Source organism: Watersipora subatra, chromosome 3 (assembly GCF_963576615.1).
Source record: "Watersipora subatra chromosome 3, tzWatSuba1.1, whole genome shotgun sequence".
In the NCBI taxonomy this organism is placed as follows: Eukaryota; Metazoa; Bryozoa; class Gymnolaemata; order Cheilostomatida; family Watersiporidae; genus Watersipora; species Watersipora subatra.
Window position 1 is genome coordinate 62,652,885 of NC_088710.1, and position 26,716 is coordinate 62,679,600.

Here is a 26,716-nt window from a genome sequence, read left to right on the forward strand (position 1 = left end):
GTTAGGCATCTGTCAAAGTTAGAGACTACCATATTATGTCATATATAGCACTGTGTACGCTATGCTTTGCAGAGTGTTTGACCCAAAGTAAAAGCAATTGAAAGACTTGTGTAACTATGAATAATATTCTCTTTTTATTTTGCTTGTTTATCAATGAGTTATTAGCTGTGGTACCTAAACGCTGGATCTGCCTCGGGCAGGAAGTAGGAAGTTGCTATCTCAAGGTATGTTGGTTTTTGTGTAACTGCTGTCTCAAGGTATGTTTGCTACTATGTCACTGCTGTCTCAGTGTGTGCTTACTATTATGTAACTGCTGTCGTATGGTATGTATGTTATTATGTAACTGCTGTCATATGCTATGTTTGTTATTATGTAACTGCTGTCTCAAGCTATGTTTGCTACTGTACAAATCGTTAAGTGTTCGTACATTGTAGTTGTGAAATACTTGCAGTATAAGTCGAATAATCCCATTTCCTTTGATGCCGCTCAAGACTTCTGCAGGAGACAGAATGCTACCCTGGCTATGTTTCCAGCCTTTGAAGAGATGGAGATTATTCACCAGCTGATAACCATTGAAACTAAATACAATTTAAACAATGAACAAGACACTACCCCGCACTACTACTGGGTTGGACTCAAGTTTGGTGATGCATATTACTCGACCCAAACCAACCACAGTTGTACGTACCCATTGCGGATATAGTAGTCATCAATAGATGTTATCAGATATTTTCTTTTATTTGGGTTTAGTTCTTAACACAGTGCTGCCAAAGAAATTTTGTTTATATTGGTGTACTTGTAAAAAACAACAAATGTTTCTAAATAATTTGGGTCTTCACAACGCATTTATAAAAAATGTCAGTTTATAAATCAGCCTAAAAAAGTTGTGTTTATATCAGTGTTTCAAAAGAACTTTTATGTATAGCAGCGTGTTTCTATGAATCATTAGTGAGAATTTCTTTTTTTTGCCTTTCAACGCAACACGTTTAGGCATCATGTAAACCAACATCTATAATGCTTTTTTTTTTGGTGACTTGGAAATATAGCCAAGTTTTTCAATGATTTGCTATCTCATTGCTTGGACAGCGATAAAAAGCTTAGTTGGCACCTTTTGAATTTTTATAGGAATATGCCATGGGGGCAGGTAAAGAAAACAAATCTTAATTTAGTTTCCTTCTTTGCTAGAACCAGTCAAACTCCTATGAGTTTCAGTTTATGAACTCGCTGTTACTACAAACATCAATTCACTCTTCCGACTCCTCCGCAATACTATATGTGTTAGATTACGAATTTTTAAATTAAACGTGTCTGTTCAACTCATTCAATGGTTCCTGATTTGTCTCTTTTCATTGTTCTTTCTTTTGGCATGTCATGAAAAACTTTTTTTACCATTACCAATGTCAAACAAAAAGTTATATATCAATCAAGCTTTTGTTGTTTTTAAGCTTAAGAAATTTTTAGGCAAAGTTTAGCGGAATAAATGTTAACATTTTTTTTAAATCAAGTAGACCTTTGAGCCTTTCTTTTTGGGCTATTTCTTTTAAAATGTTGAGAACGTAGCTTATAATTACCTGAACTATCTTCTTTGAAAATTATTTGTACTCATATTGAGTGAATCGTTTAATATATAAAAATTATTTTTGTATAAGTTTTGACACTGTCCATCATACAACTGGGTAAATGTTCCGTAAATCCTGTTTTTATTTTAGCCCAAAAAGTACATTTTATACATGCTTATCATGCTCTTGGTTAAATTTTTTGGATTTAGTAAAAATACAACAATCTATATAAATCTCAAAGTTTGTATGTTTGTTATTCTGTACATCGAGTTGTCTAGCTATAGCTATTAAAATATTGAAATAAAGAATCTGTGTCGCAGAAGATTTGATCTCGGAATGTCACATTCACCAGGCAAAAATTTTTACCAATTACACTACGCGAGATTGATGGATTCATTGGGCGATATATGTCACTATCTGGGTGAAAATATGCTATCGCTCTTCGTTACAGCGCAACATAATTTTATGCTTGCTCTAATGGCTTTTACTAGTAAGAGCCATAGATAACTAGCTTACTCAAATTATTCATTGGTAATATGTCAGGATAATGGCAAGTGGCAGCCCACTAACATTACCTGTCATTGTTTTATAAACTGTTTTTAACACCAGTTAAAAGTGCAACACCAGTGCTAGTTAGAATTATACAGTATTTACCTTATCAAACTTCCTGTATAAAAATATAAAACAACTGATTTTTATATAACAAAAGTCATAGATGTAAAAAGGAAAAAATAGGGTAAAAAGTTCTGTGTTCGACAATGATTTTAATTCTCAAGTGAACTTTCTAGTTCTTGACTGCAGGTCTAAGATCTAACAATAGTGTTTCATAATCTATACTTCTTAAACAGTTCTAAACAAAGTCAGGAACTGTATGTTTAGGACTGTTTAAGACCTAAACAAAAAAGTCCTTGAAAAAGGACAAAATCTTTGTATTTCGCGGCTAGCATTAATCATCACAAAGTTACACATACGCTAGGTGCTTGCTTCCTTTTCGGAAATTCATACTGCGGACAAATGTTCTAAATGCTTTGTTTACAGTTTTATAAAGCTTTTAATAATTTTTAAATTAGTTCAATAGTTTTCGCTACATTCAGTGTGACCTGTTATTCCAGCTGAAGTCATTAATAATAATTCATTATTTATTCGAGTCATACTACTAGATTTGTGTTCTCCTGTCAGCTGATATGAATGTATAATAATAAATCATACAACCTTATAGTCATTGTATCTCATGATCAAGTGATAATACTGGAGGGGAATACTTCAGTGAGAGTCAATAAAAAATTGTTGTTATGACAAGAAATTTTTATAAACTTTGTTGTTCGCAGTTTGACAGCATGGCAGCCAAAATCCATAGTTTTTGCAAAAGGATGTTTGACTACTACTATTAAAAATTTGTGACTATTAAGAATTTGTGAGCATGTGATTAGTAGCATTAAGAATCCTACTGAAGTGGCGTTGACAGAGGTCAACTAGAGGTCAACTACATACATATTGAGTTTTGACAATTTAAACAAACTTGCACGAAGCTTTAGTAGATTTTATTGGAAAGTATCGGTATTTTTCTTATTTGTGATTGTTTTTAATGTTTGAGGTGATCTGATTGCCGGGATGGTTCAAGATTAAAATTGACAAAACTTGATTGCAGTTAAAATGCTCAGATCAAGCGAAAGTGTGATTATGACATATATTATAGTTGCAAAGAGACGGACAGAATAGAGACATGTAACGCTGCAACTTGAACGCAACAGCCAGTATCAACTATAGCAACAATAGGAACTAGTGACACCATTTCGGCACACATTTTCTCTTTGAGCATTTTAACCGCGATCAATTTTGTCGATTTTAATTTTGAATTATTATTCCTGACAGTCAGATCACCTCAAACATTAAATACAATGACAAATAACAGAAAAATGCTGATACTTTCTGATAAAATCTACTGAGATTTTGCGCAAGTTCTTTAAGAGTTGCCAATATCTCATCACACTGCATGCAGATTGCTGGATGCATTCTATTCTAGTTGATGGTATTGGTAGAGTGTTCTGATTATTTATTTATTAGCACATCAACGAAATTGCTGTAGATATTTGCTGATTATTTAGATAAAGAAATTCTATTGCAGTGTTTTGGGTAAATGCTACGAATGACAAGACAATAGCTGCTGATCGTTGGAAACCGCGAATGAAATTCAATTTGAGTAGCCCGAGACTGACTGGCTCGGGTTGCGTAGCAGCTGAAATATACATGCAGGCAAGATATGTTGTCAACACACGACTTAGACAAAAGGCTTCCTGCGATATCTCAGAAAATGTTAAAAATGCGTTGTGTGAAAAATCGAATTCCACGAGCTCAGGTAAGCACTTGTTACATTTCTCATTTTTCGATTAAAAATACAAAATATCTTCAACAGTTTTTAAACATTCAATTTGGTTTTGTTTTTGAATTTGAAGATTTGACTCACTGGACCTCTCAATGGACACCATGGAACGCAACAGAGTGTCATCTCGCGGGTGCAGCCTTTATTGCCAGAACAAGATACTGCTTTGCACGTAATAAGTTTGTAATATTTGCCTTATAATTGATTATCGTGACAGGCACTACAGGTGTCTTCATTTCATTAACATAATATAGCTTAAGTGATCAGAATGTATCTTATGATTTTAAGTGCATTCAGCCTAGTATGTTTTCAAAGTATAGCATTTGCTTATACAATTATTTGATAGCTTAGGTGCAGTTGGCATTTAGAAATATATGTTTATAAACATGGCAAGTACTTTTGCTCATTATGTTTTCATATGAGTTATTTTATACTTTGTGCATAGCACTCAGTAACTTTTCGAAGACATCTATTTTTATTGTTAAGTATTATTATGCGAGCTGCTGTGGTTTAGTGGTCTACGGTGCCTGATCTGCAAACAAGAGGTGGAGTGTTCGATTCCCAAAAGTCCTGGTGATGACAGGAATGACATCCAACTGTAAATTTCTCTCTGCATCTGAGCATGTCTCTAGTTGTCTAGGTTCTCTTGCCACTTGACTCAGACATGGCCAGCCAAGATCACAGAGACAGTTTATACAGCAATGCTCTTAAAAACACCCGCATAGCCTCTACTAAACGAATATAATACTCAATTTTTGAAGGATTGCCCACATATATTATGAGAATAATAATATTATATTATGGGAGTATTATTATTAATATTATGTATACTTGATCGATTGATAAAAGATTTGCTGTAGGTATATAGATGTATCTATAGACGTTGACAGAATTTATTTACAAACTGTCACTTTCCGATTTGTAGATTCCTGCGAACTTGAAGGCCTGGCGTTTGAGGAGCAGCGGCGAGCTTGCTGTGAGACGCCACCTCAAACTATTCCTTTTGGCAACGTTATTAAAGAGGTTACTATAGAAACCTTTGTCTCAAGACAGACTGGCTATTTATGATGCGAATAAAGTGTAAGCTATATTTTTATTTGTAGTATCGATATCCAAACTTGAACATAACACAGCCAAGAGCGTTAGAGAACACTACAATAGAGCTACGTTGTTATACGGGCTACCTTCACCCGATCACTCGACGTCAAACTTACCGGCTTAAATGCATCTTGAATTCAGTGGGAAGAGGGGAGTGGGACTCACAACTACCAAGCGCTTGTGTTCCTGCTGACTGCGGTGAGCCACCGCTCGGGGTGCATGCCTATCCCCCACAGGTGATACAAGCAGCCAATGAGCTTAATTGTAACATAGTAATGATACTGAAATATTTTGTCCGCCGAGGAGCTTTTATTTTAATATGCCTTAATCAGTCTACAGTGCTTGTAGTAGTCGTTAGTGCTATTCTTTATGATTAGCCAGTGATTCTGGCTCCTAGTCAATTCACGCAAAAACTATTTGGGTTCCAAAATAATTAATTAGAGAATGAAATCATTTTAGAATTGTAATGATATTAATGACTTATGTTTTTGAATTTGCTGACAATAAAGGCTTTGCTACGAAGGGTGGTGCTTCATCATAACTCAGCTCAAAGTTGAACTATGGAACCCAGTCTACACAAATCTTTTTCATATTTTCTTAATCATGCGTTTTATAAAATCACGCTTGCTCAATGATACCTGCTTTGGTCATGTATATTTCAATGATCTTATTTATTGTATTGTCACAATTTATATAACACGATACAGATAAAATGTAAGTATTAAAAACATTGTCCACTAGTTGTATATTTAGGGACATAGCAAAGCAGTGGCATACAGTTAGCATACACATACAGTATCTATTGTAGTACACAGGTACCCTCTACAATGACATAGCATCCTATTTCTGTCACACTGGGTTCAAGGACACGCAAAAGAAACGGTCGAGCATAACTCTTCGATGTGGACAGGATGAGCAATGGATTGGCCTTGACTTTGATCCAACTGCGAAAGCTGTATGTGAGCCACTCAGTGATATCCCATTAGAGTGGTTAGTTCTCCTTTCTATTGTTCATAGTTGAATTGCTAACTGATCACAACAGTCTAAAACTGTTAGCAAAGCTCGACACGGTCAAAGTCAGAACTTTCATTTGTGATGTTTTCTCTTTAGGTTGCTAATTTCTACATGCTTTTCTAAACATCATTTCAGATATCAAGCATCACTTAACACCATTACAAATGCAGACTACATCAGCCATGATTACTAGTGAAGTTATGTAAATGAAGCTCTGCGGAGCTGATCAAAGTGTGATAAGCTTTTAGCTCGATGAAAATTGAATTTTAACAAATTATGGTAGCCTAGCAACAACAAATACTAAATACTGTGCTCAGTGAGGAGGAATTGATTAGTATTTCATTAGACAACACAGTTATACTTCAACATGGCTATATAGCAAAAAGCTTTCTAGTATATTAATAACAAGAAAGAAGGTTATGTATGACTAAGACAGCAACTGTTTGTTTCAAAGACTCTGAAGACTTCAGACAATGCTGACGAACTGATATTTCCAAACATCTGTAGTAGTACAAGCTGAATTAAGTGCTATATCAGTATCAGTATATTAGTAGTTAAGCTGTAGTAGTAGTATTAGTAGCAGTATACACTGAATTGAGTGTTGTGTCACTATTAATATATTGCGACAGCTACGATGTATATGATGCAATATAATTATGACATGCATAAGATTTCTCTAAACATGCTTATTATTGCTGCCATATGCTCTTGGCAGACTGAATGCCTATCAGAATGTACATCGGTCGTTAAATATACACTGTCGTCAATATGTTGCTGAATGTTCACAGTAATGATATATTCTATTTGCTCATTTATTTGTATGAGCTGAGACTCAGGCATACTTAACTTTTTTTGTCAGATGTTATAGAATGTTTACTTATCAGTACTTTAGCAAGATTATACAGTGGCTAATGCAATGTCTGTTCTTCTGAAGCGTATAAGTAGACTCTCTTTAGGCTTTCATCTAAGTACACTTTCTTATAGGTTCTCATCTAAGTACACTTACTTGGAGGTTCTCATCTAAGTACACTTACTTTGAGGTTGTCATTTAAGTACACTTACTTTGAGGTTCTCATCTAAGTACACTTACTTTGAGGTTCTCATCTAAGTACACTTACTTTGAGGTTCTCATCTAAGTACACTTACTTTGAGGTTCTCATCTAAGTACACTTACTTTGAGGTTGTCATTTAAGTACACTTACATGTACTTGGAGGTTCTCATCTAAGTACACTAAGATTCCTGTTAAGCGCATGTATATTGCTGTTAATCAGTTGTCTTCTTAGGAGACATAATTCATCTAATTCTAGTGTCATTCTCTCATGATCCTCAGGAAATACTACGCAGCAAATGATCACTGCTACCAACTCAACCACAGTGCTGTAAGCTGGGAGGAAGCGAGACAGAAATGTGCGGGCGGGCTTCTCACTCTTTCCTCTCAGGAAGAGTTAAACTTTCTAAAGGCAAATATCTTTGAGCCTCAAGCAGAGAGGAGTATCGTCTGGACAGGAGGCTTAAAAAGCGCATCAGGCAAGCTTGCCAATTTGTTCATCATTCCTTCTCTACACCATTTTCGCAGCATTTCTTTTCTAACACGGAGGCAACATGAAGCACTTGATTTTCTTCAAGAATGTTGAGTTATTGATTGGATGTGCCTCCCTGACTGCTACATGTAGTGCTAAAAGAGATTAGTGTTTTATTGGCCGCTAGCAATATTTGCAAAAGTTGGTTGAAATATGCAGGCTGAATTTGTATTCTCAAGTATTTGTAAGTCTGTACAGCATTGACAGCAATAAATTCTTGATGCTGCTTCAATTAAGCTGTTGATCATGGAAAAAGATTAGCGCATGACTAGTATAGCTCTGTTATTCGTGCTTTATTCAGAAAATGCTAGTTATAGATTAACCAGCCCCAAGGTTAATTAATCTATAACTAACCTTGGGGCTAGTTATAGATTGACCAGAGTAAGTGAATCAATCTATTGGTTTAATTCACTCACTCTGAATCAAACCAATAGATTGCATACTTTTAAATAGTTTGCTGTTTGCTTTTGCTAACTTTTCTGTAGCTCATATTCTTGTAGACAAACTATGACCTCTATCTTGGACTGTCACATCTTTAAATACTATAGGGTTCTGATTATGCCTGTAGAGTACAAAGTATGCTATAAATAGATATACTCACTGTTTAGGGCTTCAAGATTCGATGTTCAACTATATCCTTCAGATTGTTTTGCTGACATGTGATTATGCTACGCTGTTGACAGAAGATGCTTTTACATGGCGATTGGAGACTGGCCATGCTTCTCCGATTTCTGGCTATAGTAACTGGCATCCTAGCAGAACACCGCTGACGGGACCGTACCATAAGAAGCTGTGTATCGCTGCCAACTACAGGTCATTGATATACGTACTTATATATTTCTAGCAGTACCCACAATCATCTCCTTTTAGTAGTAGAGCATACTGAGTTTACATGTGTTCAGCTAATCATACACTCCTTATTCACCTGCTAGTAGATGTCAGATACTGTCTCTGACAACCAATTAGCAATTTAATTGGCCTTTTGAACCTATACTTCAACCAATAAGAAATGTGCCATAAATTTTCTTCTACTTCGCTTTTCTGAATGTTTGACCTAATAGACATATGCAAGTAGAATTTCATTAAATGAAACATAAATGTTCATTAATTTTCAGCAGGTTTCCGATCTTTCAATAAAGTTTACTCTGAATGATCAATTGATTGACCTTTCGCTGCAGATCAGTGGCTGTGTGCACGCAGGCTTACTTGTACGACTGTGCACATGCAGATTTACTTGTACGACTGTGTACACACAGGTTTACTTGTACGACTGTGTAAACGCAGGTTTACTTGTATGACTGAGTACACACAAGTTTACTTGTACGACTGAGTACACACAAATTTGCTTGTAAATCTGGTTTTGCAGATTTCCTGAATAATATTTTGGTGATGCATGATGGGTACTCTTAAGTGCTTTGAATTACCAAATTAATGAAATGGCATAGTAATTTTTTTCCATAACAAATATTAGTATTCGTAAATAAATACATTAATGTATTTATAATTAATGTAAAATAATGCATATCTATTAAGTGTGAAGAGTTGCAGTAGCTGGCAGTATAGTGTAGTATGTAACTCTTCAGCTACTTGGAACATTCTCAAGCAGCCATGCCAGTCTGGAGTGCTGATATAAGACAAAATAGTTGAACTAGCTGATGCAGTAAATAATTTTTGGTTGTAGTTTTTATTTTGAAAAGCTTAATTGGAGAAAAACTTGTCCAATCGTGTGTTTCAGTAGTTTTCAGTTGAAATATAATTTTAGTAAACGGTAGCATGGTACAGACTTGTCACTAGACAAGCCAATCTATTTGGAAATGTAAGGGAACATACAGCTCAGATCGAATTGCAACAATATTGGATCTGCTACAGTGATGCCCAATGGTATTGGCTGAACGTATCATGCGACAGTAAGCTGGAGTACGTCTGCAAGACTCAGCAGCAAAAGCTACATGGGCAATGGAACACCTGGACCGAGTGGACTGCTTGTGACAGAAACTATATGCGACAAAGAGAGCGTACTTGCAACAATCCGGCTCCTTTCTGCGGAGGAGATAACTGCACAGGCTTCTCGCAGGATGAAAGGTACTAATTACAGGTTTTTAAATAACAAGATTATTTTCATTCAGCCACATTTTGACGAGCTTCAGCCACGAAAATAGTATTTTGCATCGAGCAGACTGAATTCTCCATATTGTCTATATTGCTGCCCTGTTATCCATTGTGAGTTACCTAAGCTGCTGGCTAGTGAGTAAAATAAATGTGTTTATCTTAGCTACTGCTGCGTCGATCCAGGCATAGAACCATTTTCTCAGATCGCCTACAAGTCCATCACAAACACGACAGTCTTCCTCCTGCCTGGCCACTACTATACCTATCAGTGCCTCCTTGGTTATGAGCATGTTGATGGAAATGAGTACAAAAACATTACGTGTCTTACTAATGGTTCTTGGACAGAACCGGGTGCAGCTCCAGTCTGTATTCCAAAGCTCTGTCCAGTTCCCCGTAAGTTCTTTCTCTTTTTTCACTCACTAACTTGTGATAAGGACATACTGGTGTTTTTACTTTTTGTTAGTTTATTTCAAGTATTTGTCTATTCAATCGTATATTAATTTCTTGGTTTTATATATATTGTATTATATATTTTGTTCAAGTTATTTGCTCCTTTATGGTCTATTATGGTCCTTTATGGTCTATTGCCGCTTTCAAAGCTGTCTTAATATTCTTATACTAGATGAATGCCCTACGTTGCATGGCTGATAAAAACAGCTTATAAACATTACCTTACCTAGTACATTACCTTCACACTACATTACTTGCAACTGTTTATAAGCTGTTTGTATTACCCATGCAACACCAAGAGCTGTTTTTATTATCCGGCATTCAGTTAGTAAGGCCGTGAGGCCAGCGGGTAATCGTTACGTCTGACACAACATCGCTAAGTGTATTTTAACTGATGTAATGAACATCTTGACTATTATTAATTGCTACGGTTAGCTTGCCATGTAGTCTAATGAGTTGAATCGCGTGTCTGCAGAACTAAAGGTTACGAGTTTAACTTTAAACCCTCTATGAAGTGGATGTTTCGTACTTAAAACTTTATTGTAATAACTAGATACACAAACAATGACAAACCCTTGGATTTTTATATGTACATAAATATATATGTATATATATATAAATTGGAAAATTAAATAGTTTACTTATCTTTCAGCTACTGTCAGTTTCCTGCTGGCGTATTCTTCAGGCGCCAGCAGGAAGAATATATATATTTATATATATATATTTATATATATATATATGTATATATATATAAATTGGAAAATTAAATAGTTTACTTATCTTTCAGCTACTGTCAGTTTCCTGCTGGCGTATTCTTCAGGCGCCAGCAGGAAGAATATATATATTTATATATATATATATATATATGTATATATATATGTATATATATACATAAGTAAAAGCGTAAGATCCGAGCAGAGTGCTCAATGATAAAATCAGAGCAAGTTAAAATCAATAAAACGGACTATAACTTCAGATAAAACACTTTATTACTATTAGTTTCATGCTTGGTAAGAGCAATCTTCAGATGAAGTGTTAGCACCAGTATAGTTTACTTATATACAGCTGGAACTATTGAAATTACCAAAACTTCATAGCTGGAAGATTATGGATTTGTAGAAGCATTAAGTTTTAAAATTGGACAGTAGGAACTTGCTAGCGTGTCTGCAGGCGCTGACGAGTTCAGTGCGTTTGTTTAATGAACTAAGGTGTGGCCTGTATATAATATAAAACTTTTCTTGTAGACACAAGGTACAGCTCTTAGAGCCATTGGCCAGTGGTATGAACTGCTCCAGTATTCTCCAGTTGATGGAATAATTAGTGTCTGAATCCTTCAATCGCCATATAAGTTTGCTGAGTTCAGTGGCAGTTCTTTTATTTCGTTGTGTAAACGACGCTTTATGGTTGTTATAGCGGGTTTTAAATGAAGTTTCTGTTAAGCCAATGTAGTTAGCTTCGCCATCCTGGGAGGTGACAGTAGCTTGGTAAATTATAGCAGACTGCAAACATTTCCCCTTTAGTGGGCAGTTGGCTTTTACACGACAGTTGCAAGAATTTGCTGGGGAATTTTACCTGGTAGATTCTTCGCCCTTCAAGAGTTTTAGGTTGTGCGAGTCGATGATGTTTTTTACGTTTTTCATACAGCTGTAGCTGATTTTTAGAGTTTTCTTGTTGAATATGGTGTGCAGTGGGTGGTTTTTGGGAAATTCTTCTCTGACAATTCTTAAAAATTTTCTGCCGATGTTGGTTGCGACATGTTTGCTGAATGGGGGGTTATACCAAGTAGTGTTACGCGTTCGGTTTTTCCTTTTATTTTGAGGCGTTGTTGCTATAGGAGAGTATTAGAGTTTGTGGTTGTACCCACTATTCTTTAAGGCTGTTTGGTAGATTTTGGTCGATGACTCGAATGTATTGCGGTCAGAAGAGAGCGCGCAAAGTCTGCTGTTTATACCTGCTGGTAAGTTTTTGATGATGTTTCTAGGGTGGTTGGACTTTGAGCTCACATAAATTGGCAGGTTATTTGGCTTGTTGAAAGGCTTGTAATTGCCGTGATCTGCAGTCCATAGTTTTTGAATATCTCGCAGAAGTCTTTTTTAATTTTTCTATTTGTCGTGAAGTGTCTTTGATTATTCCCAGCCCGTCAGAGATGACTGGACTCCCAGGACTGTACAGAGATGACGGGCTGGGAATAATCAAAGACACTTCACGACAAATAGAAAAAATTAAAAAAGACCTCTGCAAGATATTCAAGAACCATGGACTGCGGATCACCATTGATGCAAACAGAAAGTCAGTGAACTACCTCGACATTACCCTGCATTTAAACAACGGCAATTACAAGCCTTTCAACAAGCCAAATAACCTGCCAATTTATGTGAGCTCAAAGTCCAACCACCCTAGAAACATCATCAAAAACTTACCAGCAGGTATAAACAGCAGACTTTGCGCGCTCTCTTCTGACCGCAATACATTCGAGTCATCGACCAAAATCTACCAAACAGCCTTAAAGAATAGTGGGTACAACCACAAACTCTAATACTCTCCTATAGCAACAACGCCTCAAAATAAAAGGAAAAACCGAACGCGTAACACTACTTGGTATAACCCCCCATTCAGCAAACATGTCGCAACCAACATCGGCAGAAAATTTTTAAGAATTGTCAGAGAAGAATTTCCCAAAAACCACCCACTGCACACCATATTCAACAAGAAAACTCTAAAAATCAGCTACAGCTGTATGAAAAACGTAAAAAACGTCATCGACTCGCACAACCTAAAACTCTTGAAGGGCGAAGAATCTACCAGGAAAAATTCCCCAGCAAATTCTTGCAACTGTCGTGCAAAAGCCAACTGCCCACTAAAGGGGAAATGTTTGCAGCCTGCTATAATTTACCAAGCTACTGTCACCTCCCAGGATGGCGAAGCTAACTACATTGGCTAAACAGAAACTTCATTTAAAACCCGCTATAACAACCATAAAGCGTCGTTTACACAACGAAATAAAAGAACTGCCACTGAACTCAGCAAACATACATGTATATGGCGATTGAAGGATTCAGACACTAATTATTCCATCAACTGGAGAATACTGGAGCAGTCCATACCACTGGCCAATGGCTCTAAGAACTGTACCTTGTGTCTACAAGAAAAGTTTTATATTATATACAGGCCACACCTTGGTTCATTAAACAAACGCACTGAACTCGTCAGCGCCTGCAGACACGCTAGCAAGTTCCTACTGTCCAATTTTAAAACTTAATGCTTCTACAAATCCATAATCTTCCAGCTATGAAGTTTTGGTAATTTCAATAGTTCCAGCTGTATATAAGTAAACTACACTGGTGCTAACACTTCATCTGAAGATTGCTCTTACCAAGTATGAAACTAATAGTAATAAAGTGTTTTATCTGAAGTTATAGTCCGTTTTATTGATTTTATGTATATATATATATATATGTATATATATATGTATATATATATTTTTTTTTGCACTCAAAACTTGCCTTACCATGTCCTAGGAATTTTACAAGCGTAGAACAGTATTTGGTAAAATACTGTCACAAAGATATTGGAAGAGTGAAGGGATTGTTCATATTGTTAGTATCATTTGATGAGCTTCTGTTACTAAACTGTTATGGTACCAGCTGTTGTTGTGCTCATGATGGATTGGTTTGAACTTGCTCTAGTACTTTGAGCCTTAGCTCTAGTACTTTGAGAATTTAGTTAGGAAAGCCGTTTCTGTCTCTAGATGCATATTGTCTAGCTTTAGTAATATAGACTTCACTATATGCTAATGAAAATCTTCATTATTAGCATCTCAGTTGTATCATTGCACTTTTAAGTTATGTCTTGCAGAGAATGGTAGTCATTCGTACGTAACTGAAAGTTCACTAGCAAGTAAATACGGCCATGGGTCAAGGATAAGCTATGATTGCGCATACGGCTTTGGCACAACTAAAGATAATAACCCTGGAATCGGGAGCCAGACGGACTGCGTCAATGGAAATTGGCAGGACCCTCCATTGCAGTGCTTCGCACGATGTATGGTTTTGGATTTTATGGTTTAATAAAAGCTCTAATTTGCCAAAATGTCTCATTTGCATTATTGTTGATTTTGTACTATCATTAATTGCCTGGGATTTATGTTCCCCTACCATGCAATTTAGCAGCAATCACTTCAAACTAGTGTTGGTAGTCTTGATGCTAAAGACTGTATGATTGTAAAAATAAGCCAACAGTAGGTTCTTGATCTTGATCAAAGTTAGCTATGTATCAGACAGTGCCAGTTTGCCACTCAGTCAATCTCTGGCATATTTTGGTCTTTATACTTCTTTGTGATTAACAAAATTTATAATAATTTTATGACTTTAACTATACGTGACACTATTTTACTTTGTTACAGTAGCAGTTGCTGCCTGCTATGTCTGTATGTTTGGATTAAGCAGAGAGGACAACTCTCAATACATCATTGTGCATAGCCTTTGTCAGTAGGCTAATCAATAAATTATCTGTAAATGAAAGTATCACGCGAACAGTATTGTGTAATTTTTTATTGTTATTAAAGCAGTTATTACATCTTCAACCTAAAGGAAGTCTTTCAGCTGTATCAGTGAAGGAAAAAACACCTGATGAGCAATGTCAATTGTGATACCTTTTACATTTTTAGTGTGCATAAACCCGCATCCTATAGTCACTGACATAGCGGATGCCAATCGTAGGCATCTAAACATGTCATCAGTGGTGAGACGCGTGGATGATGTATCCCATGCTAGCTGGGGCAATGGGTCTGATGGAGTGGATCTTTATAGAGATAAGTACCAGTATGTCTTTCATTCTACTGGTGAATATAATTGCTAGGACTATATATTTGTGCCTGTAATGTTGAAATAGTAGTTAGTTTTTCGTGTGGAGTTGTCCTCACTTTATTAATAATGGTAATGTGAAGAGAAAATGACTTCTGTAAGTTCACTGGCCATACCAGTGGTCTACCGCTTTTCTTAGTAACACATTATTATTTCAATCAAGAGACTTTGCATTACATCTTATGGTATTACCTGCTAGCTAAAACACTTTTTCATAAAGTCTAATAATATTACAATCACTTTTGGTATAAGTTTATTGTAGTTGATTGACTAATTGTTCTTGTTTTACTATATATTTGCTAAGCCATACGCTAGTACTTGTAACATTTGTTCTAGATACTTCTGCCAGTTTGGATATAGAACGGCGTTCAAAAAGGTTGACTACAATCTTAGCTGCACAGCCAGTGGTGACTGGTCCAAAGAAGCAAGCTTTGCTCCTGACCATCATCCGACCGCTTGTGAGCCAGTAGAATGTCCTGGGTCTCCACCTCCTGCTAAACCGAACTCTAGATGGGTGCGAGGAGTTAACCCTCAAAATCTCAACTTCAGAGGTGATTCTAGGCTATGTTTTTACTATCTACTAGTCAGTAGGTTACAGCTGCATTTCACAAAGAGAGTAAGCATACCATCTGTCGTCAAATCTCGAGGAATTTAATGTTGTTATTATTGTATGTTCTGGTCTATAATACAGGGTATTTTTGAGAAAAAGTGGCTGTTTTTTTTCAGAAATTGTCATTTAGCCACTATGTATGTTTATGTCTATGACAATGATAGATTTTTGTAAAATGTCAAGTTGTGATTTTTGTCTGTTTGTCCTTAGCATTAAATTAGTTCTTTATTGCTCCAATATAATGATGGGCGTCAATATAATAAGTTGTGAGATCATGCAAACTTTTTTGACAGAATCCACCTGATATTATTGTATTTATCAAAGTTCTGTTTATCTGCCCTGGTATTGCGTCCGCGCAAGACTATTTTTATCAATATTCTAATCTGTCTGTTGTGACAATCTGTTGTGTTATCGACAGGCTTAATAGCCTCTGTCTATAACACAAAATTGGCTTAGCATGACGGCAGGTTACTTCCTAAAAACTAGACATCATGATATCATGACACACCAAGGTAAACAACAACAGTTCTTATGGGTAGACCTTCAAGTATTTGTTTGTTTTTTACAAAATTATATCATGAAATAAGTCAGTTTAAAACATTCTATGACTGTAGAATGACATTATACTGATATGGTTTCTGAGGCTGAAATCATATTGTAGGAACGTTCAATCAGACGGCCCACTTTGAATGTAATGATGGCTACAGAGTAGATACAGGCAATGTGAATGAGCAGAGGGTGCTCCTCACATACACATTTACCTGCAGTGCAAACAACGACTGGACGGATGACTACTCCCCACGCCAGTGTGTTAAACAAACTTGTGGAGATCCAGGTAGTCCCACAGGCAGCATAGGTTAACATGGTCAGCATAGGTCAACATGGGTTAACACGGCCATCTTAGGTTAACATGGCCAGATTTGTTTGGCTCAACGTAAACAGCTTCGTTATCCTTTTACTAATTAAATTAATATTATTGATAATGTATTAATACATAATATAATGAGTGACTTGCCTTTATAGTAAATACCCTGACCTTCCTATAGCTACATGTAGATGAACTTAGGTAGTGTTTATTCTGTTTATTTACAAGCAGCCTTTATAAAGTATGGCTGTTTACAGTCTGTTACCTGATGTCATCTATTAGTATGGATTTTAAAGCAACGCTATAATTAAACGTCTATAAAAAAACATCAGAAAGATAACATGGTCTGTGAATTTTTATTTATTTATTGATTTATTTTACAGGCTATTGGTCTACAGACTATTGGTCTACAGGCTATTGTATACAGACTATCGGTCTACATACTATTGGTCTACAGGCTATTGGTCTTTAGACTATTGGTATACAGACTATTGGTCTACAGACTATCGGTCTACAGACTATTGTATACAGACTAGTGGTCTACAGGCTATTGTATACAGGCTATCAGTCTACAGACTATTGGTCTACAGGCTATTGGTCTACAGGCTATTGGTATACAGACTATTTGTCTACAGGCTATTGGTCTACAGACTATTGGTCTACAGGCTATTAGTCTACAGCCTCTACCACAGTATTATATCTTATTATATATATTTTGTATGATATTATATTTAATTGAGAGTATCGCTATTCACTAACTCTAGGAAGGTGTGTTGCAAAAATGCTTACTAAAGTGTTGTTTATTGCACTTGCCCAGGTAATGGTACAAATGTGGAGAGCCGAATAGGAAAGTCATTTTTATACCAGGACATAGTTGACTACGTGTGCAAGCAAGGCTACATATTCAACAACAGCATCGGGAGGAGGCGACTTGTATGTGATCTTTGGAGGGGCTCGCAATACGTTAGCTGGAATGGGACAGAACTCATTTGTGACAGTAGGTTGACTGCTTTTGTCATCTCATTCTTGCCATACTCGTGCACTTTTTCTGCTAGGCATGGAAATGCAATACCCAATAGATTGATGATTCGAATCCCGAATTGCTGATTCCTTCAGCTATAAAAATCTTGGAGTTAGTTTTTAGTGGAGACCATGAATATTTATAAGGTTAGCCTATCTTCGCTGAAATAAAATTTCTTTTAAATAAAACTGAAATAAAACTTCTGTTATGAATTTTTCCAGTTTTTTAGTTCAAGTTTTATCTGGTTTTAAAATGTTTCTCGTGGTACGAGGTCAGTTTACAGAGATCTATTCATTTCATATGTTATGTAATCCAAATGTAATTGTGCCAAACCTTTTCTAGAGGTGGTGTGTGGCGACCCTGGCAATGGCTCTAGCATTACTAGAGAAGGAAATGCGTTTGACTATGGTGGAGTGCTCATTTACACGTGCAACAAACAACATGTTCTTATTGGTGGAGGTGTAGAAACACTATTGCTCCGCTGCGGGACGGGTGGCAAGTGGAATGGCTCAGCTCCTTCTTGTGAACGTAAGTCTAAATTTTATTTGCTGTTTCACTTTCCTTTAAAGTTATTTCAATTTTGAAACATATTTCAGACAAAGTTATGTAAATGCATTTTACATAACGTCTTTACATACATTTATGTTACTTCCAAAATTATGAGAGTTTTATATACGCCGTTAGTTAGGTCTCTCTTCTTAAATATACAGTATCAGTTAGGTCTATCTTCTTCTATATATGGTATCAATTAGGTCTATCCTCTTTTATATGTGGTATCAGTTAGGTCTCTCTTCTTTTATATACGTATCAGTTGGGTCTCTTTTCTTTCATGAATGGTATCAGCTAGGTATCTTTTTTTGCATAAGGGTACTAAAGTTATATAATACTAGTATTAACTAAGGCTATATAATATTAGTGTATACTAATATTATATAACCTTATTACCTTATACAAAAAGGTCATAAGTACTATATAACCTACTAAGGTTATATAGTAGACTAGTACTATATAACTTTAGTACTATATACTAAGGTTATATAATACTTGTGTATACTAAGGTTATATAACACTAGTGTTTGTTTTACATTGACCCTCAAAAGAGATAACCGATTTTTCGCATTATTCTGTATCTGTAGCTGCTGAGATGTCGAGCGATTTTGCTGTGTTCTATGTCAAGCCATTTTCTGTTACTGCGCAGTGGATAATGTCAGAAAAATACAAAGGGGTTCCGACACACTTTACTATCTACTACATTGGAAGACCAGGCTATCGCAGTGCTGATTCTAATTTTGTGTACCTCAGTAATGATACTTCCTATGCAGGTGAGAAATTGTAATCAGAGTAGCATGTACGGCATACAACACTTTAAAATTAGTTTGTGCATCAATCCATTATCATGTGTACTACTATACAACAGACCCTATAATAAACAGTGGCTCATTCTATCGTAGAATTTATAGTTGATTCTATGGCTATCTTTATGACTAGCATTTCCTTATGCACCACAACAGTTGAAATTGTAGATTTTAAGACTGCTATACAGTAATATATGAGATAAGTTTTAAATGACTAGAATACAGTACAGGGAACAAATAGAATCGATTTCATGGCTGACATAATGGTAGGCTGTTGAGCAGTATAATCTTTATATATATATATATTTCTCAAAGTATGTGTGTATGTGTGTCTCTCCAGCTATAGCTATTAAAATCTTGGAATAAAGAATCCGTATGAAAGAAAATTTGATCTCTGTCCTATCGTTCACTAGTCCGGCGGTGTACCCATTAGGCCAGAGGTGAGGAACCTTTTTGACTGAGAGAGCCAAAAACCCAGATGTTTCAAAATTTAATTCTAGTAGAGCCATATGTATATTTTGAATCTTAAAAACATAAAATGCAAAAGGAAGATTAACAAATTTAGTATGTTTGAGCAATTTTAGAGTAGAAGACAACTGGATTTATTTTGAACAACAATGTTTACAAACCTTTTTTTCTTTTAGCTATCTTTTGGTTTGAAAGGTTTACCTTGTGATCTAAAAATGACTCGTGCAGTCTCTGTGCAGCCTCTGTGCAGCCTACGTAGAGCGGAGTAAATGAAGTACTAGAAACTCTTTGCTGCATACCACATCAAAAAGTTGCAAATGAAAATATATTTCTATTAAATGGACATTGTGTTTAATTTTGTTACTGTAATTTCAGTATTATTTGTATTATTATGTTAACTAAATTAACAGCATAATTATGGAATCTTTTTTTCCACTGATTTATCAAAGAGCCAGATTCAATCATCAAAAGAGCCACATATGGCTCAAGAGCCATAGGTTTCCTACCCCTGCATTAGGTCGACGAGATTGAGTTGCTATCTTGCCGATATAAGTCATTATATGAGAGCAATGATATACAGCCCTCCAGTGGGCTGTATATCATTGATGAGAGCAAATACCCAACGGCTATGCATACTCAACTGGGTGATCATTTAAGTGATTATCATTAGTATTCTTACTAAAATTTTCCATCGGCAACTCTCATTACTTCTCATTGCTTATAAGCTGATTTTTATTACCCGGGCAACGCCGGGTAGCACAGCTAGTCTATATATATAAATGTGAAAGTATTCGTGTCCCTCCAGCTATAGCAATTATTAGAATAGCGTAACTGGACAATGCTTAAGCAATGTCTTGGCTTACCGTCATTAGAAGCCTAGCTTATTAACTAGCTTACTGGAATTTTCCATTGGCAATGTGTTAGGCTAATTATAGTAGTAGGTGAGCGAGTGAGCAATGGTAGGCAACTCTCATCACTTCTCAATGTTTATAAGCTGATTTTTAATACCATATTTCATTGGCAATGTGCCAGGCTAATAGCAAGTGGTAGGCAACTCTCATCACTTCTCATTGTTTATAAGCTGATTTTTAATATCTGGGCAATGCCGGGTAGCACAGCTAGTTTAGTAATATAGGCTACAGTGTGTTTGTCAGCATCAACGCACGCATTTCAAGCTGTATTGATAAGTTTTACAGGTTTATCATTAATTGGTAACAGACAGAATACATACATGTACATGTATCTACAACTGAAAAATAAATTTTTAAAAGTGTAAAGATTGTTTGTGTTATTATAACATAATGTAACATAACATGATATTATATAAGAAAGCGTAATATAGTGCACGTAATCTGAAAGCTGTAGCTGGTAAGGCATGCATTTGGTTAGAGCATGCATCTAGGGGAGATGTATCTACTGGGGGGAGCTGCACAAATCACTGATATTGCTCACTCACTTGTTGACAGCTCACAGTAACACAGTAAACTTAAAGTCGGCAGCAGGGGGACTACTAAAGACCAGCATCTACACCAAACCTGATTATGTCTATGAGTTTAAACTTGACAGTAAGTAGTAGTTTGGGAGAATATGATAGAGTGAGTTCTTCAGAGAGAGTCTTAGTATAGTAGAACATGATAGAGTGAGTTCTTGAGAGTGAGTTTCAGTATGGGAGAATATGATAGAGTGAGTTCTTAAGAGTGAGTTTTAGTATGGGAGAATATGATAGAGTGAGTTCCTGAGAGTGAGTTTTAGTGTGGAAGAATATGATAGAGTGAGTTCTTGAGAGTGAGTTTTAGTATGGAAGAATATGATAGAGTGAGTTCTTATTGCTAGTTATTTAGCCTGACCTATGGTTCCTCAATCTCCAGCTGTCTGCTGTAGGTAGGAGTGAAATCTCTACTCAGGAATGGCCAGAGAATCTTCCTCCTCTCTTCATATACACATCTGGAGGCCTCCCTTTTATGGGATCTGTGCAGCAACAAAACTTGCCTTATATTATACCTCTTCAGAACCTGCCAGAAATTTACAAAAGACCAGTCGCTGAACAGCATGAGGCACCTGACATGTATGTGTTTTTAGTTCTAATGCTATTTAGTTATCTAATAGTTATCTTAGTTATCTTTAGTTATCTAATGCATATGTACAACGCAGTTCGTTTGTTTGAGAAAAAATTATTTTCAGAGTTACCTACCATGTATATACTGTGCAATTTGGTTTGCAAACAGCTGATATTGACTCCTGTGTCTAGTGGCATAGCTCACTGGCTACTTTAAACTAAAAGCATTAGCATTATTGTAAAATCTCTATTTGAATGCCACTCTTTTTTTAACCCCTCCTTTAATAGAACACCAATATAGAAGAAGGGTTCAAAAAATTACACTACCCTTTAATTGAACACCACCTCTAATAGAACGCCACTATAAGGGCAAGGATGAACAATAGAGCGCCGTGACGTTCAAATGAAGGTTTTACGGTATATGCTGTGCTATATGATAAATCTAATTTGCAACCATGCATTATATCCTTTTTTGCATGTATTGCAATGACTTGAATCTTAACAATCCTCTATGATGAACCTTTGCAGGTTACGGGTCACACTTTACAAAGATATGTTCTCCGAAGAGAACAGCACTATCTTAGGATTTACAGTTATAGTGAAAGAGGTGAGGATCGTTTGTTGTGTCAGACTCACTGCATCTGCATCTGCTGGTTTGTCAGTCGCTCAGGCTAACGCTACATTTTCTAATCATCAGATACGTTTTACTGTGTTGTCTCTCAGAAACAGGACAGCTAGTACACACTTGATTTGTGAATAAGACGAAAAAGAAGCAAATCCTCAAATAAGTGGCATGTCTGGTGTAGGGAAGTCCAAAATAGTAGCAATAACAATAACTAAAGATAGAAAGATAGAGCCTGAGCTTTAGGTTGCCAGAGACCAGTGCTAAACCTAGTTATGACTAAAGTATACCACGCAAATATGGCTTTAGGCAGGCCAATAGAGCATGAGCAGAAATAACCAATAGAATATAAGCAGGAAGAGCCAATATAATATAAGCAGGAAGAGCCAGTATAATATAAGCAGGAAGAGTCAATATAATATAAGCATAGCATAAAGAGTCAATCTATATACATATACATTTCAAGGTTTGTCTGTCTGTCGTTCCTCTGTCCAGTCATAGTGGTAAAGTTATAGCAATGAAACATCACCTTTGTACTAGAACTGAACTCACAACATTTAAATTACAAGTCTACTAACAAGCGCGTGTAACCACAAGGCTAAGTTATAGGCAGGAGCCATGCTTATGATTCCTAGCTGTCTCACCATATACTGTATATCCTTTTCATGATTGCACATGCCAAATGTGTACTTTTTATTGTAAGTTAATATTACATTTTGTGTTTATTATTTTTTTGAATTTTTTTAATAACTAGTTTTTTACCATCATCTATCTTTATTGTTTAATTTTCAAATGTGCCGTTTCAATTTTAAATGCGTCATTAAACTCATATTTCCACTGTCGGTAAAGGTGTAAAAGCTAAATGCTTTTTCACTTGGACAATTGTATTATCTGGAGTAGGAGTTGCCTCTACATTCTCTCTCCTTTTGGTCAGACAAAGTATTACACAAAGAAACTGTAATATATCATTTTTACGTTTGTACCAGTATCATCCATCAAAACTTTGAATACAAGAAGCTTCTGCTGCAACAGTAACCTTTTTATGCACACTATTCCATGTACTCATTGTTTTTTGTTCCGTTAATTTACATGTATTTAAACTGCAGTACAGAACTGTGAACAAGTGGCAGAAATCTAGTTACTTTTGCATTTACAACACGGAAGTTTATCGCAATATAAACAAAAATGCCACAACCAATCAACATTAAGAGAACAGAGTTAAAATAACACTTGAATACTAGTAGTGTGTGTTAATATAGAGAAGCAGCTTGAAGGTGTAAAAGACTTTTTTTCAAATATCCAGGTGCATCCTTTCCACACTAGTGAGAAGGCTGTGGCAGAGGAAGGATATAATGATCTCTATCCCAATGAGCTCTTCACCTATAAAGAGCTTGAAATCTTTACCAAGTATGAAACGTGGCCAGCGTACTTTGCCACGCCTCTTTGTAACCCTTTCAGTTTATCCTCTTGTGAGTGCAGCATGTTTTATATAGCAAACCATATATGTCTTTTTGACTGGTCATATGAAATCACTTTGGCAATAAGCTTGAGAGCTCGTTGTATAGAAATAATTAACTTTTGAGACTGGTTACTAAGGTAACCCTGATAAAGGAGGGAATAATGCAATAGTACTGCCAAATCATGAGAGTATGTTGTTATTTTGAAGTTACTCAGGCTGTAAATATGTTTTATCGCTGAATTATATTATTCATTGAATAGTAAACTTCTGCAGTTCAGCTGAATTCTTTGCGAATAATAAATCAATTTATGGCTACACGCATGCGTTAGGGCAGAATTAGTAAAAACACAAATCAATTGTTACTCTGTCTCCCAATTAAAAGCCTTCAAACGGAGTCACAAAGATCCCTCCTTGCTGCACAATCAAATAAATAGATTTTGCTTGCACAAATGACTGTGTTTTTCTATAAGACAACTTATCCATAGTAGCATTTATACTGCACTTCAAACTGGAGCCTTTTTAGAAATTCTGTTAAATTTCCTCATAACATCCATTTTGAATGACAATGCTCAAATATTTCCAACATATAGATACAAGTACAAATTATGAAGAATGTATTGTAGGAGATGCCAATTTTATCGGTCTGAAAAACATAGTTGCAAGTTTCCAAAGTTATAATGAATGTAACAAAATTTGTAGTCAATAATTATTATTTTCAGTGTGTTGGAACGCTGGAAAGAAGCCCTCGGATGCAGTTGTGTTTTATGAAGAGAATTTTACTACCATGAGTGATCCTCCGGACTGGAGGGAAACCCTTTACAGCAGCAATGGTTCATATACAGACTCTGTCACCTTTGTTGTTGGGTCTGATAGAGCTTGTGCTCAGTGTAAGTCTAGCCTCCATCATCACGTCCATTTTTCACACTCCTTCACTATTCATCTTTAAAATAGTGCAAAGGTTGTAGTTGTGTTCTCTTGTACTGAACTGCAGTATTTATAGCAGCAAATTATATTATGTTACACCTATTGTCTACTTCAAGTGAAATTAATGAATTTTTTATTTTATTGTATGCAGCTCTTTGCTTCTTTGAGAATTTTTCTTTGTCATTATTGTTATTGTTGTGCACCATAGATAATGACTCACCAGTATGCAATGGGCCACTCCGAGCTAATAGATACTTTTGTGTGAAACTCCGTGCTTACACAAAATATGGCTGGAATGATTCGATGTGTTCTGCCGTTATTCAGTTGCGTAAGTTGACTCCCTCTCTCTCTCTCTTTCCAAATGTGTTCAAGCATTAGAAAGGGTAGCATACACTTAGCGCAGCCAGTAGGACAAATACAAAGACGAGACAACTTCCTCAATTCTTAGCAGAAGTATCTCTCATTGGATAACCTTACTATTTGCGTGTGGCTCAATGAAACAGGCAATGACAAACGGTTACTTAAATTAATAGATACAAACTTTGAGGCTAAACAAAATGGTTTTGAAATGATTAGCCTTATATAGATATATACGGAGCCATATGGTGTTTTGTCGCCATAACTACCACACTGTTTCCTGTTCTTGTAGACAAAGTTCTTGAGTTTGACAACGCTCTCGTTGTTCCGACTGTACTCGCCACCCTTCCTTTTATCGCATTTATAACGCTGGGTGTTTACCTGGTATGTCGTTGACAATGTTGAATTCCTTCCTATAATTTGTTGTCCATGGTTTGTTGCAACTTGCAAGAGTAAATCTTTGTTATTGGTAGCGTGATGAAACATTTTAATTTTAGGTTTTTTAGTTGGTGTTTTGTAAGATTGTTTTGAAAGTTGGTTTTCTGCTGCAGAAATGCAGAAAGACAAGCATGGTTGACGGTGAAGATGAAGATGCGAATGAAGAGATAGTAAAAACTTGGGTAAGCGATTTCAAGTTACTTCAAGTTACTCACTAGAATCTATTTATTTGCAATTAGTATAAAAACCTTTACTTTTTCATGCAAGAAAGAAATGAGGCAAAAAACCGATTCATCGCCTTTTTTTAGAACTCACTTTGAAAACTGATAAATGTTTCATCAAAATATTTAGCTGTCAAACACAAAAATATGAGACCAAATCACACTTGCATGATTGGTCTAATCTTTTTCAATGAAATGACACCAAGACATACGCAGGTTACGGGTAGTCATATATTTTAAATTTTCAACAATTTTGTAAACTTTATAAGATAAATTCTAGACATGTAAGCTATTCTGACCTTGTTCTGACCTTGCTCACCTAGCCTGGCTGACTATGTGACCTCATTAACTGTTGTTCTACAAGTAAATATAGCCTATTGATGCTTGCAGTCACTCCATTCTTTTGAGGGACGACCGGCTGGTTTGAGTGAAGAGAGCCTTGATAAGGTGATGAGCTCCTATGGTATGTATTGCCTGCAACTGTTACATAACGTTGCAAAACTTCTTGATATTTCTAAAATCATGCTGATGTCGATGGTGGATTACGAGTATCTTCTCAGGTAACTGACAGATAGTAGCAAGTAATTAATGGATGGTAACAGGTGACGAGACTGTCTTTAGATGTAGTGAAACATTCACATAACCAGGAGTCTGCCTTTTATTTACCTTATCAGCTTTAGAACTGGTTAGAACCAGCTAGAAGAGCTGCATATACAGACTGGGTTGATAACCTATGGTAGAACTGCGTGCAAGAAGCCACACAGCCAAAGTTAAGAGTTGTTCTTTCATGACAAAGATAGACTAACTACGGTTTACAAACAGAATCACTTTTCAAAATCTTGCAGTAGTGTCATTGTAACCTTTCACCTCCTGCGTGTTCATGTGATGCCTGGCTGTTGATTGCTGATGAACTAATACCTATGTTTACTAATATATACTCATATCTACCAATATCTATTCATATCTACTCGTATGTATTAATATCGACTCATATCTACTAACAACTCCTAATGGTCAAATCTTACAGCAAATTTGAGATCTCGAAGAAGAAGTAGCCATTCTGGAACAAAAAATGTCATGAGGCTGACCCGACTAGGAGGAGCGTCTCAGTACACACTTCGAGCTGAAAACTAGAATGTCAAATGCTGCTAACTGTTTATCACCTGCATTTATAATATAGAAGATGGTATGTATATAACAATAACTAATGGTATAGTGGAGATTTATACATATGAATCATTTATGTACATAACCACAATAGTCGGAG

General features: G+C 36.0%; 1 protein-coding gene across 1 annotated transcript; it reads left to right on the forward strand.

Annotated features, from left to right (window-relative positions):
- The first annotated feature begins 116 nt into the window (after positions 1-116).
- LOC137390843 (uncharacterized) lies at positions 117-26,013 on the forward strand. Its single transcript, XM_068077163.1, has 22 exons — positions 117-224; positions 452-680; positions 3,685-3,915; positions 4,865-4,962; positions 5,846-6,027; positions 7,383-7,579; positions 8,316-8,445; positions 9,502-9,714; positions 9,905-10,134; positions 12,309-12,617; positions 14,047-14,252; positions 16,339-16,498; positions 17,346-17,525; positions 17,892-18,077; positions 18,686-18,871; positions 19,273-19,277; positions 23,381-23,519; positions 24,229-24,396; positions 24,642-24,761; positions 25,083-25,174; positions 25,342-25,410; positions 25,885-26,013. The coding sequence occupies exons 1-22, from the start codon at positions 117-119 to the stop codon at positions 26,011-26,013; spliced, it is 3,567 nt and encodes a 1,188-aa protein (XP_067933264.1).
- Positions 26,014-26,716: the final 703 nt, after the last annotated feature.

Bases quoted from the DNA above. Each gene is read 5' to 3' on its own strand.
- LOC137390843 (XM_068077163.1), top strand. From the start codon at position 117: ATGAATAATATTCTCTTTTTATTTTGCTTGTTTATCAATGAGTTATTA. The intron at 3,916-4,864 runs GTAAGCACTTGT...TCCGATTTGTAG, and splicing joins ATCGAATTCCACGAGCTCAG to ATTCCTGCGAACTTGAAGGC. The intron at 24,397-24,641 runs GTAAGTCTAGCC...TGTGCACCATAG, and splicing joins TGATAGAGCTTGTGCTCAGT to ATAATGACTCACCAGTATGC.